At 36.6% G+C, this 14175-nt stretch overlaps 1 protein-coding gene across 9 annotated transcripts in view; it reads left to right on the forward strand.

The window, feature by feature from the left end:
* The first annotated feature begins 79 nt into the window (after positions 1-79).
* The window catches only part of Zgrf1 (zinc finger GRF-type containing 1), an 86243-nt gene continuing 72147 nt past the window's right edge, over positions 80-14175 (forward strand). For 7 of the 9 annotated variants that reach the window (XM_046458988.2, XM_046458983.2, XM_058583764.1 and 4 more), the window contains exons 1-3: positions 80-148; positions 6491-6577; positions 8780-8860. In XM_046458988.2, coding sequence (XP_046314944.1) covers positions 6557-6577; positions 8780-8860 — 102 coding nt within the window. In that variant the 5' untranslated portion in view covers positions 80-148; positions 6491-6556. Of the gene's footprint in view, positions 149-6490; positions 6578-7025; positions 7216-8779; positions 8861-14175 lie in introns of all 9 variants that reach the window. The other 2 variants (XM_058583763.1, XM_058583765.1) reach the window with 1 other exon arrangement.

Below are 14175 nucleotides of genomic sequence, written 5' to 3' on the forward strand. Positions count from 1 at the left end.
TTTGATTGGCCGATTGAAAAAGGCGGTTCAGGCTGAGACGGTGGTGGGCGGGCTAAGGACTGGGTCCTCAGCTGGTGCCGTCCCAGGTTAGTGACGTCACACTCGTTCGCGGGAGAAATTCGAAAGTGGATTTTGTGCGATGGGACAGGTGAAATGAAGTGTTTCTTGGGGTTCCCGGGGAATGAAGGGTGGACAGGCAGGGGAATTTGAACGATGAGGGGCGAGGCAGAAGCAGATCGGGAAGTTGTTGTTTGAAAACCAAGATTGAAGTGGTAGTCGACACAGCTTGTTTCAACTACCAATAATCTGTGCCTCATCTTCATCTCTTTGCTAGGCCCTGCTTTGCAATTCTGGTCCTTAGTATGAGGATCAGAGAGAGTTTTTCTCTTTGATTTTAGGACTGCCAAAAGATCAAGTGACCAAGTTTTCATTGTCAATTTGGCGACACAGGAATTTTTTTTTATAGTAGTCTTGGCTAATGAAATGTATGCATTTGTTGTTGTTATTTGGAATGTTAATTTTCTTATTTTTTGTGTGTGTTGGGGATTGAACCCAGGGCCGATCTACCCCAGGGCTACATCCCCAGCCTTTTTATTTTAATGAGGTAGGGTCTCACTAAATTGTCCTGACAGGCCTCCAATTTGGGATGATCCTTCTGCCTTAGTTTCCTGAGCTGCCGAGATTGCAAGGCTTGCGCCCCCAGCTGGGATAGTTTCTTAACAGAAATCTTGTCTTTCCGTTGAGTTCCTGATTCTGAAACTTTTCAGCCTGAATTACTTAGAGGCCCACATTTAGGTTTGGAAAATCCTGCTTGTTCATAAACAAAAAAAACCCCAAAACATCTCGTCATAATAGGAAGAATGGTCCATATTTTACTAAGAACATGGATATGTAATTTTGTATATATAGCAGCACAAATATGTATATTTATATGTATGAGCATATTTAATTGTCAGAGAACATCTGTAGTTTCCACAGCAACTTTAAAAACTTTTCAGATTAATCTTTCACCTACTAGAGGATGGTCAACAGTTGAATTGTCTGAACAATTTGGACAGATTAACACTTTGAGAAAATATTTTACCCTTGTACCTCACTTGAATATAATGCTGTTGGCTAAAACCATTTTTTTTTTGTTCCCCCAGTTTGGTGGTAAGATAAGAAAGGAGGGCCTGGGACTGTAGCTCAGTGATGGAGCACTTTCCTAGCATGCTCAAGGTTCTGGGTTGTATCTTTAACATTGCAAAAAAAGAAAAAAAGCAAAAAAAAAAAAAAATGCAAGTTAAGGTTGTTGACCCTCATTGAATATAAGTATAAGGACCCTTCTAAATATTTTAAAATCCAGTTAGCTTTTCTTTTAGGTTTAATCCCATAATCTAATTTACCTTGTTAGAGAATTTGAATCGTCACAATTTCTTTTTTATTCTCTTTAATTTTTTTTTCATTTTATATATACATGACAGTATATATTTTGACATATTTATACAAACATGGAGAATATTTATTCAAATTTAAGAATAAATTCCACCTGGGCTTGGTGGTGCATACCTATAATCCCAGTGACTTGGGAGGTTGAGGAGAAGGATACCACATTCTAGCCTTATCTCAGTAACTTAGTGAGGCCCTAAGCAGCTTAGCAAGATCCTGTCTCAAAGTAAAAATTAAAAAGGGCTGGGGATATAGTTCAGTGGTAGAGCATCCCTGGGTTCAATGTCCAGCACTGGGGAGAAAAAAATCCCAGAAGTATTAACTTTAACTTAGGAAAATAGTAGGGAATTTATTTTGCAATACTGGGGAATTTCTAGTATAATAGCATAAAAGTAATCCTAAAAGAGTGAATATTAAATTCCTAATATGTAAATCATGATGATAATGCTTACTTTTTTTGGTGCACAGAAGATTTCATGAATGCTAAGTTAGTCATTGTCCTACCCCTCGTATCTAATGTTTGGGATGATGAGACTGATAAATTTATGTAAGGTTTTGTCTAATTCCTGCCTAAAACATGTAGGTAGTTAATAAATAGTTATATAAGTTAGTATTTATGAGTTTGAGCACCAATGTTTACACATTTTTGTGTGTGTTTTTTATTAATGAAAGTATTTAAATTAGATATATATGACAGAATGCATTTTGATTCATTGTACACAATTGGAACACAACTTTTCATTTCTCTGGTTGTACTTGATGTACACAATTTTGTTTTGAATTCTAAATGTGCCATTTATAATGTTGGGCAAGTTACTCAATTATTATGTCTTTCAGTTCCTTTGTTAAATGGATATAGAAATAGTATCTATATCATAAGGCTGTACACATTTAAAGCATTTTAACAGTGTCTAGCATATAATTATACTGAATAATAATAGCTATTATTAAAGAGTTCAATATTAATAACTGCTATATACTAACTGCTGCATGCACTGTATTCATACTGTGTATTTTATCATCTGTATACATATAATATACAGCTTATCGTGGTGGGAGCAAGTTGCTCCAAAACCACCAGGGATATGTTTCTCTGAATTTTTTTTTTTTTTTAAGACACAATATCTTTATTTTACTTATTTTTATGTGGTGCTGAGGATTGAACCTAGTGCCTCACATGCATGAGGCAAGCGCTGTACCGCTGAGCTATAACCCCAGCCCTCTCTGAATCTTAAATTTTGTTAGCATACTTAGATATCTAGTAATTCCTGTGGGCTGAAGGAAAGGGGTATAAAAGAAGTTGCTGTAAGGAAAGAACTGAACAAAGGAAATAAAGAAGGTGCTAGGAGAGGCAGCTGAACATTAACTCAGATTTATTTTGGACAGACCTGCCGGTGGGATTCCAGGGGGAGGATCAAACCCATCTTATAGCCTACAGAAGTTATAGAGTAGTGAGGGAATGGGGAAATTTTTGTGACTAGGCCATTGCTTAGGGGTTGTCAGGGAAGGGTCCTTTTGGTCATCACCTTCATTCTTTGTGGTAGACCCTAGTCCATGTATAACAAGGTATTATCTTAAGATTTCAGTCCCAGATAACGATTCCCTTTTTTGTGTAATGATGGAGTATTGTTTGGGGGTTAGGTTAGGCTGGGTCAGAGTTGCTGTGGGGTGATCATTTTTCTAAGAGGGAGGATATGTTTCAAAATGGCGTTGTCCTGGGGAGAATGGAAGAACTTTGATTGCGCAAAGGGGAGGGAAAGGAAGGAAAGAGGGATGGTGGAGGCAGGAAAGATGGTGGAATGAGATGGACATCATTGCCCTAGGTACTTGAATGACTGCACATATGGTGCGATTCTACATCATATACAACCAGAGAAATGATAAGTTGTGAACCATTTGTGTACAATGAATCGAAATGCATTTTGATGTCATGTATAACTAAGTAAAACAAATGAAAAATCAAACAACAAAACCCAAAATGGTGTTGCCCAAGTCAAGTTCTCCCTAACAAACATATTTCTGAAAGTTAGGGTTAGTGGGTCCTTTCCTGTGACCTGTCTCCTGAGGCAAGTATGCATATCCCATTGGCCTACCTCTTATGACATCCTTTCTCAGCAACTAGAGTGATCTTTGTGAAATCCAAGTTAGATTATGTCATTTTATTTTTAAAAAAACTGCTGTATCTTCTGCTGTCTTCAATAAAAGTCCAGACGTGTTGGCGTAACATAGAAAGTTCTCTGAATCCAGCCTGTTCTCTCAACACTTACTCTAGCACTTTTCTCTTTAGACTACCCGGAGTTTTCTGATCAGGCTTGCCCTTATACATCTTGTTTCCTGTTGGGAAGATCTTCACTGCCATTTTTCCTTGGTTAATGATTATTTCAGCTTATATCTTAGACATCCCTTCCTTCAGGAAACTATTTAATATTTTAGACCAAGTTGCACACTCTTTCTGTCCTAATTCCTATTGCATTTTATTCTAATTTTTTTTTAATCACTCAGCTTTAGTGAAAATTTCTTGAGATCAGGGATAGCATTTCATTAATTTAATAGCAATCTAGACAATGAATGGCACTTAGTAAGCTTTGAATAAATATACCCAATTTACAAATAATATGTAGGTGGCATATTTTATGTATGGAAGGGAAGAACTGAATCCAGAATCACAAATTTGTTTTATTGAATCCCTCTATTTTAGGACCGTATTCTCAAACTTGAGCATGCATTACCACCACTTAGAGGGCTTGCTAAAGTATAGACTGTTGGGCCCTCACCCTAGACTTTCTGACTTAATAGGTCAAGAGTGGGATCTGAAGGCAGATACAGCGGGGCATGTCTATAATCCCAGCTGCTTGTTAGGCTGAAACTAGGAGGGTCACAAGTTTGAGGCCAGCCTGGGCAATTTAGTGAGATCCTGTCTCAAGAAATAAAAAGGGCTGGGAGGGACTAGGGTTGTGGCTCAGTGGTAGAGCGCTTGCCTAGCACATGTGAGGCAATGGGTTTGATCTTCAATACCACGTAAAAAAATAAATTAATTAAATAAAGATATAAAAAATACAATAATATTAAGAAAAAGTCTGGGAATGTAGCTCAGTAATAGGACATGCCTGGATTCAAACTCTAGTACTTAAAAAAAAAAAAAGTGAGACTTGAGAATATTCATTTCTAATTCCTACGTAATGTTACTGGTCCAGAGAGCATACCTTTTGGAAACACTTCCTTCGACATCTCTATTTCTTCAGTTCACCATTAGTTATTTGTTTTTGCAGTACTGGGGGTTGAACCCAGGGCCTTGCACATTATGCAAGCACTCTACCACTTAGCTACATCCCCAGCTCTTTCATAAAATTCTATTATTATTATTATTATTGGCAGGGATTGAACCCAGGGATACTGTACCATTGAACCACATCCCCAGCCGTTTTTATTTTATTTTTTTAAATTTTGAGAAAGGGTCTTACTAAGTTGCTGAGGCTGGCTTTGAACTTGAGATCGTCCTGCCTCAGCTTCCCAAACTGTTGGGATTACAGTCGTGCATCACCATGCCTGGCTCATAAAATTTTATATCAGTGGTAGAGCATTTGCCTGGCATGCGTGAGGCCCTGGGTTCGATTCTCAGTGTCTCATATAAATAAATAAAAATAATAGGTCCATTGACAACTAAAAAATATTTTTAAAAAATATTATTTTGAGGCAGGATCCTGCTAAATTGGCAGTGCAAGCCTTGAACTTTTAATTCTCCTGCCTTGGGGCTGGGATTGTAGCTCAGTGGTAGAGTGGTTGCCTAGCATGCGTGAAGCACTCGGTTCGATCCTCAGCACTTCATTACCACTAAAAATATTAAAACAATGATTTAAAAAATCTTAATTCTCTTGCCTTAGCTCTTGGAGTATTTAGAATTACAAGCATGCACTACATCCAGCTCCATCAGTGATTTCGTTTTCCAAATTTGCCAACATGATTTCATCCAGTAAAACAGAGTAGCTATAGTATCTTCTGCAGCAATATTGAAGATTTTCCTTGCATAAGTATTATATAATATATATTTGGTCCAAGGATACTCAGTTATATTGACCTTAATGTGCAGTCAGGCCTCCATATCCATGGTTCTATCTCTGTAAATTTAACCAAATGCACACTGAAAATATTCAGAAAAAATTGCATTTCTATTGAATATGTATGGACTGTTTTTATAAACAATACAGTTTAACAACTATTTGCATGTTATTTATATTGTTTTAAGTATTATAGTAATCTAGAGATGACTTAAAATATATGGGCGGATGGCCGGATGTGCATAGGTTATATGCAAAATCTATACCATTTTATATAAGGTACTTAAGCACTTACAGATTTTGGTATCTGTGGCAGGGGCGCGGGAGGGGGTCCCCGGAATCAGTGGCAACTGGACACTGAGGGCAAATTGTAAAAGGAAAAATTTAAAACACAAGGGGGCCATCTTGTGGTGACTGTAGCAATTCAGAAAATTTCACAAAAGGTATCAGGCTATGAGGAAACTATTTATGTGGAAAGAAAAATCCATTTCTAGATAGACATTATATCAGGAGTACTGTTTGTAAACTCTTATAATTAAGATATAAAGCACTGTTTATATGTTCTACTTCATTTTCTCTATTTGGCAGATCCTTTTTTTATTTTTATTTTTTGGTACTGGGCATTGAACACAGGGGCACTCTACCACTGAGTCATATCCCCAGCCCTATTTTGCATTTTATTTAGAGACAGGGTCTCACTGAGTTGCTTAGTGCCTCGCTTTTGCTGAGGCTGGTTTTGAACTCGCAATCCTCCTGCCTCAGCCTCCTGAGCTGCTGGGGTTACAGGTGTGCGCCACCATGTCCGACTTGGTAGGTCCTTTTTTTTACAACATGATATCACTCTGTGTCCCTAGTAACAGATAATTTGATGCACCTCTCTTTCCCTTAGTAGTTATTCTTGGGAATCTTTAATTCTGGCCTCTGGTCAAGTGTTTATTGGAAAGATTTATATTTGCTACTTATTCTTTTTACCAAGGTTTAATATTCTATTTCATTTTTTATTTTAGGTGGTATAAATGCATAAGTACTGATTATTTTCTGGATCTAACTAGTTTATAACTTCAGAAGAAAAAATGGAAAACCAAGAATTTATTGTAAGTCTTACTAATTTTTACATTTTTTTTGTTTTTTTCCTCCTCCCTCCCTTGCTTTCTTCTTTCCCTCCTTCCTTCCTGACATTACTCAAATGTCTTGCTAGAGTTGCCAGTTTTAGCAAACAAACAAACAAAAAAAAAAAAACAAGAAACAAGACACCTAGTTATGTCTGAATTCAAATAAATAGTTTTCTAGTTATGTCTAAAATACTGCACTATTTTGATTATACAAAGCCTTCTGTAACATATTCTTTGGAAGCTTGGGGTCTGGGAAATAATTTGTTTCTCTTGATGACCTGATATGCCTCTTATGTCTAGATAGTGCTCCTCACATTATATGGTGTTAGGAACTTTTTATACTCTAGAAAAATAATTCAGACTCCAAAGAACTTTTGTATGTAGAGTTATTGTATGTTGATTTTTTTTTTTTTTTTTTTTTTAATATTAGAAGTTAAAACAAGCCAGGCCTGGTGGCACATGCCTATAAACCCAGCTATAGACAGAATAAGGATGGAATGTGGAGAGCTGGGGATGTTGCTCAGCAATAAAGCTGGGTTCAGTGCCTGTATTGGGGGAAAAAGAGAGAAAGGAAGACAGAAGTTAAAACAGAAACAAAATACCTCTGAATTCATTAAAAGGTAATAATAATAAACTCATTACATGTTAACATAAAAAATGTTTTATTTTATTTTTTAAAATTTATTTATTTATTTATTTGGGGGTACCAGGGATTAAACTCAGGGGTACTTGACCATCCAGCCACATCCCCAGCCCCACCCCTTTTTTTTTTTTTTTTTTTTTTTTTGGTACCAGGGATTGAACTCAGGGCACTTGACCAATGAGCCACATCCCCAGCCCTATTTTGTTTAGAGACAGGGTCTCACTCAGTTGCTTAGTGCCTAGCTTTTTGCTGAGGCTGGCTTTGAACTGCAATCTTCCTGCCTCAGCTCCCAGAGTCACTAGGATTACAGGCATGTGCCACCTTGCCCGGCATGAATAGCATTTTAAATTAAAAATACTTAATTTTTCTAGAACAAGAACAATTGCAGGAAAAAACATTGAGAAGACTAGTATTGTTATACATTTTTTTGCAAATTTTTTAACATTTGATTTAGTAGAAAACAACTGGATTCTCTTTTTCTGCATTTGTTTAACAGTTTAATCTAGCAGCATTGCACATATATAACTTGAGAAACCCATTCCGCACCTACAGGCATAAGAATGGAAAGACAAAATCATTGTGAAAATAGTTTTGACTGCACAGATGCTTATAAAAGTCCTGGAGACCTCCACAAGTCTCTGAACCTCACTTGAAGAAGTGCATGAGGGTTTTTTTTTTTGTTTTGTTTTTGTTTTCCAGTAGTGGGAATTGAATGCAGGTATATTACCACTGAGCTACAGAGCTACATCTCCAGGCTCTTTTTAAAAATTTTTTATTTTGAGACAGGGTCTCATTAAGTTGCTGAAGCTGTTCTCAAACTTAGCAATCCTATCTCAGCCTTCCAAGTCACCTGGGATTATAGTCATGCACCTCTGTGCCTAGCTTGGCTACAGGAATCTTGAGTACCCAGTAATTTTCCCCTTCCAACTGATTACTTGAAAGCTCAGAATTATTTTTGGTACTATTAATTTTTCAGTTTCTCCCTTATATTTTACCTGTTCTTTCTGCTTTTTATCATCTAACCCTCTAGCTAACTTTTTTTTTTTCTTTCTTTAATTATTATGGTACTGGGGATTGAATCCAGGGCTTCACTCAGTCAGGCAAGCAATCTACCACTGAGCTATACCACCCAGAGAATACCACCCAGCCCCTCTTTTTTTTTAAAATAATATTTATTTTTTAGTTGTAGTTGGACACAAGACCTTTATTTTTTTATATATATGTGGTGCTGAGGATCAAGCCCACGGCCTCACACATGCTAGGTGAGCACTTTTACAGCTGAACCACAACCCCAGCCCCTCCTCTTTCTTTTTTTAACTCAAAAAAACAAAACTCAGGGCCTCATACATATTAAGCACATACTGTACCATTTAATTATACTCCCAGTCTCTTTCTTTCATTAATGTTGATATTGTTGTGATACTGCACTAATAAGAAAAAAGGTGTCTTAAATATTTTTTATGTGTGGGAAATGTATATAAAATACGTGACATTGAATATATAAAAAGAATGTTTCTTTTCTTTTGTACTTTGGAAATAAGGTCCTATATACTCATCAAAAGATGAAGAAATCAAAAGTGTGGCAAGATGGAATTCTGAAGATCACTCACTTAGGAAACAAAGTAAGTGCAGAGCAGTTGACTACAGAGTCTAAGAGCTAAGCTCTTGGTTTTTTATTGAATATTAAGAAAACTGTAGATGATGAAGTGTTAGGTATATCCATATACTAATAATGTGAAAACAGAAATTTTCAAATGATTTCCATATTGCAGTATGTAATTTTTTTTTTTTTTTAAACCTTTTTTTTTTTTTTTAAATTTATTTTTTAGTTTTCGGCGGACACAACATCTTTATTTGTACGTGGTGCTGAGGATCGAACCCGGGCCGCACGCATGCCAGGCGAGCGCGCTACCGCTTGAGCCACATCCCCAGCCCTGTAATTTGTACATTATAAAAGTTTAACAAGTATTATTTAGGACCTGGGGATATAGTTCAGTTGGTAGAGTGCTTGCCTCACATGCACAAGGCCCTGGATTCAATCCCCAGCACCACACACAAGCACACGCACACACACACACAGAAAAAGTATTAATTTGTTTGACTAAAAAAATTCATTAAATACTTACTGTGTCAGGCACAATGCTTTAAATATATTAACTTACTTAGTCTGCATAATTCTCCTAAGAATTACTTTTTTTTTTTTTTTTTTTTGGTGCCAGGGTGTGAACTTAGAGGCACTCGATCACTGAGTCACATCCCCAGCCCTATTTTGTATTTGATTTAGAGACAGAGTCTCACTGAGTTGCTTTGCATCTGTTGGTGCTGAGGTTGGCTTTGAACTCGTGATCCTCCTGTCTCAACCTCAGCCTCCTGAGCCGCTGGGATAATAGGCGTGCACCACCGTGCCTGGCAAGAATTACTATTTTTTTTTTTGGTGCTGGGGATTGAACTCAGGGCCTTGTGCATGCGAGGCAAGCACTTTACCAACTGAGCTATCTCCCCAGCCTCAAACTATTTTTAATTTTTATTTTAGTGAGGATAAAACCGAGGCACAGAGTGGTGAAGTAGCTTGCCCAAGGATCTCACTGCTTGAGAGTGGAGGAGTCATATTTAGGCTTTCTCGCTCAGAGCCCATGTTCTAACTGTCTCTATTAATATTATTTTTAAAATTTGTTCTAATTAGTTATACATGACAGCAGAATGCATTTTGACACATTGTACACAAATGGAGCACAGCTTCTCATTCCTCTGTCTCTACATGGTGCAGAGTCACACCAGTCATATAATCATACATGTATTAGGGTAATACTGTCTATTAATGTTATTAACTTAATAAAATGATTTTATTACAGTTGAATTGATGATAGTATATAATACATTTTTTATTTTTAGATATACATGACAGTAGTGTGTATTTTGACATATTATACATACATGGAGTATAACTCATTATATAATACATTGACTACCTCTGTGACCTCCTGAATGAAGTTCCTCCTCCTCAGTCTACCAGCTAACATCTCCATATTTCATCCTTATTCTATCAGTCATTGTGAGGTTTTCAATTAGGGAAGTTTTTCAGTAGAGGTTATTCACAATTCTTTTTAAAAATTAATGTTTTATTTATTTATTTTGGTACCAGGGATTGAACCCAGGGATGCTTTCCCACTGAGCCTCATCCCCAACCCTTTTTTATTTTGAGACTGTCTTGCTAAGTTACTAAGGGACTTGCTAAGTTGCTGAGGTTGGCTTTGAACTTGCAGTCCTCCTGTCTCAGCCTCCTGAGTTGCTGAGATTGTGGGTGGGCCTGAGCCACTGGTGTGGGCCTTGATTTTTCTTTCTTTAATGTTTTAGTTGTTGCTAACAAATTCTTTCCAAGTACTTAAGCCCTTATTGTAATTCTAATAGATTAAAATGAATACACTTTCTCTTAAAGTTTTTTTTTGTGTGTGTGTGGTGATGGGGATTGAACCCAGGGCTTTGTGCCTGAAAGGTAAGCACTCTACTAACTGAGCTATATCTCCAGCCCCCCTTAAAGTCTTTTTAATATGCTATTTTTCCCTGTCACTGAGCTATATCCCCAGAGCTTTTTATTTTTATTTTTTAATTCTTTTTAATACATGACAGTAGAATGTACTTTGATATATTATATGTACATTGAGTATAACTTCCCATTCTTTTTTTTTGGCACCAGGGATTGAACTCAGGGGTACTCAACCACTGAGCCACATCCCCAGCCCTATTTTGTATTTTATTTAGAGACAGGGTCTCACTGAATTGCTTAGTGCCTCGCTGTTGCTGAGGCTGCTTTGAACTCACAAGGTCTCAGCCTTCTAGGCCACCAGGATTACAGGCATGCACTACCATGACTGGCAGCTTCCTATTCTTGTGGTTATACGTGAGTGGAGTTAACACTGGTCGTGTATTCGTATATGAATATCAGAAAGTTATGTCCGATCATTCTATTGTCTTTCCTATTTTCATTCTTTCTCCCATTCCTTCATTAGCCTTTGTCTATCTAATGAACTTCTATTCTTCCCTCACAGAGCTTTTTTAAATTTTTATTTATTTTAAGACAAGGTTTTGCTAAGTTCCTGGCCTTGAATTTGTAATACTCCTATCTCAGTCTGCTGAGTTGCTTCACCACTCTGGTTTAATATTGTCATCCTAGTAAAATTTACTTACTCTTCCTTTCAATGAAAAAGTTGAGTGGGGTGGGTTGTAGCACTGGAGCAGACACTTTTTACCATATTCAAGGCCCTGGGTTCAACCACTATCACTGCAAAGTAAGTAAACAAATAACTACATAAGCTAGACTCAGTAGCACATACCTGTAATCCCAGTGGCTTGGGAGGCTGAGGCAGGAGGATTGCAAGTTCAAAACCATACTCAGCAATTTAGCAGGGCTGTTTTGAGACCCTGTCTCAAAATAAAAAATAAATATGACTAGTGCCTTTGGGTTCAATGCCCAGTAGCAAAAAACAAGAACAAAACAAAACAACAAAACTAAATAAAAAGTTGAATATTCAAAATCAACTTCTCAATTACACATTTTAAATTGAAATCATAAAGATAATCTGTTAGATGTATTTAAATTATAAACTGCCTAAAATGACACTTCCATTTCAAAATAAAAACTTTTTAAAATTAAAAGTAACAGAAGATATTTAAATATCAGATTATAATTTCCAACATCAGATTGCCTTGTTATTGAAACTATTTATGATCCTATTCTTGGTTTGAATTACTTTATTATTACTATATCCAGTTTAAAGGATTCAAGATTTTAAAGGTACTTTCCTATTGAATAAAGAAAATGTTACTATCTCAGTAAATAGGGTTTTCATTATAAGAAAAGCCTGAGATTGCTAACATTTTGGGCTGGAACTTGAGACCTTGAGATATTGATAATCAGGGTAACTCTACCATCATCAAAGGAAATGCTGAAATTTGTGTTCAGTTGCAGTAACAACAGGATCTCAATCTGTGCTTTTTAAAAGGATTTGGTCTCAGAGTTGGTAATTTCTGTGTTTACGTCATATCATCAAAATTTTCCTCTTTGAATAAATGAATGTATGGTCCTGTCCACGTCTATATTTTTTTAAATCCCTTGTACACACATACACACACACATATAAAAATTTATTTATTTTTTTGTTTATATCCTTCTTGGATTGAAGGAATAGACTTTTTTAAAAAAATATTTATTTAGTTGTAGATGAACACTTAGTATCTTTTTTTATTTTTATGTGGTGCTGAGGATTGAACCCAGTGCATCACACATATGAAGCAAGCACTTTACCACTGAGCTACAGCCTCAGCCCTTGTTTATATCCTTCTTATTTGTTTAGAGCCAAAGCCTTCAAAATCTTAAAGATTTTTAACAATCTTCAAAATCTTAAAGAGAGATCTGACCGGAGCCAGGTGTGGTAGAACATGTCTGTAATCCCAGTGGCATGAGAGGCTGAAGCAGGAGAATTGGGATTTCCAAGTCAGCCTCAGCAATTTAACAATGTCCTAAAAGCTTGGTAAGACACTGTCTCAAAACAAACAAACAAATAAAAAGGGCTGGGGGTGTGGCTCAGTAGTAAAAGGCCCTTTGGTTCAATCCTTGGTCCATCCCGAAAACAAAAAAAAGATAGATCTGTTTGGATTCTGCATATCATTCATAACTTTTTGTTGTTGTTGTTGTTACTGGGGATTGAACCCAGAGGCACTTTTTGCCACTGAGCCATATCCCCAGGCCTTTTCATTTTTGAGACAGGGCCTCACTAAGTTGCTGAGGTTGGTTTTGAACTTGTGATCCTCCTGCTTCAGCCTCTTGAGTCATTGAGATTGCAGACATACACCACAGCGTCTGGCTCTTCATAACTTCTTCTGGTTCTAAATCATAATGTTATGGTCCTATTAGTAGTATTATTGAACTTAACTATAGCATATATTTGTTAAGTACCCATTATAAACCTCATACAGGTTAGTTTACCAGAAAATAGAGAAATTCAAATTAGTTCCAGAAATTTAGGAAAAGTCCTAGGAAAGTTAATCATCTTACTGTAAATAGCACTATTTCAAATCCAACCTATTGCTTGTACTGTTTTCTTTCTAGTAATGCCTTTTATCTAACTATTGAAATTGTCAGATATTTATTTTCTATTAATTGAGGCATCAATCAATAAATGTGTATTTATTGAAGCCAGTGGGAAAAGTAAAAAAATGTCACATGGAAGCAGAGTAGAAGAGCAGTTAACATCAAAAACAAATATACCCTAGTTTCAATCCTAGCCCTTCATTTAGTAGATTTGTAATCTTAGGCAAGTTATTTGGTTTCTCAATGCCTGTTCTGGGGGATGCAGCAGGGAACAAAACACATAAGTCACTGATTTTGTAGAAATAACATGGAGGAGAGAGACCAGTAAATTAGATTAATATGTACGTCATGGATAAGACAAATAGGGAGGGGCTGGGGATGTGGCTCAAGCGGTAGCTTGCTTGCCTGGCATGCGTGCGGCCCGGGTTCGATCCTCAGCACCACATACAAACAAAGATGTTGTGTCCGCCGAAAACTAAAAAAAAAATAAATATTAAAATTCTCTCGCTCTCTTTAAAAAAAAAAAAAGACAAATAGGGAGATCAGAGCTGTTGGAGTAGAGTGAACAAGGGCGAGAATGGAGATAAAGAGGGATTCTGTAAGCCTTATTTGCTATTATAGGGACTTGTTCTTAGGAAGCTATGGCGACATTAGAATTATTCAGAAAAAAATTTTTTAGTTGTTGATGGAACTTTATTTATTTTTATTTATTATATATGGTGCTGAGAATTGAACCCAGTGCCTCGCACAGTGAGTGGCAACCACTCTATCACTGAGCTACAACCCCAGCTCCTATTAGAATGATTTAAGCGGATGTGTAATAATATGTAATTTGTATGGATGATATTG

The sequence above is a fragment of the Marmota monax genome, unplaced genomic scaffold (assembly GCF_021218885.2).
Source record: "Marmota monax isolate L192 unplaced genomic scaffold, Marmota_monax_Labrador192_F-V1.1 WCK01_AAM20220418_F8-fsc00002, whole genome shotgun sequence".
Taxonomy (NCBI): domain Eukaryota; kingdom Metazoa; phylum Chordata; class Mammalia; order Rodentia; family Sciuridae; genus Marmota; species Marmota monax.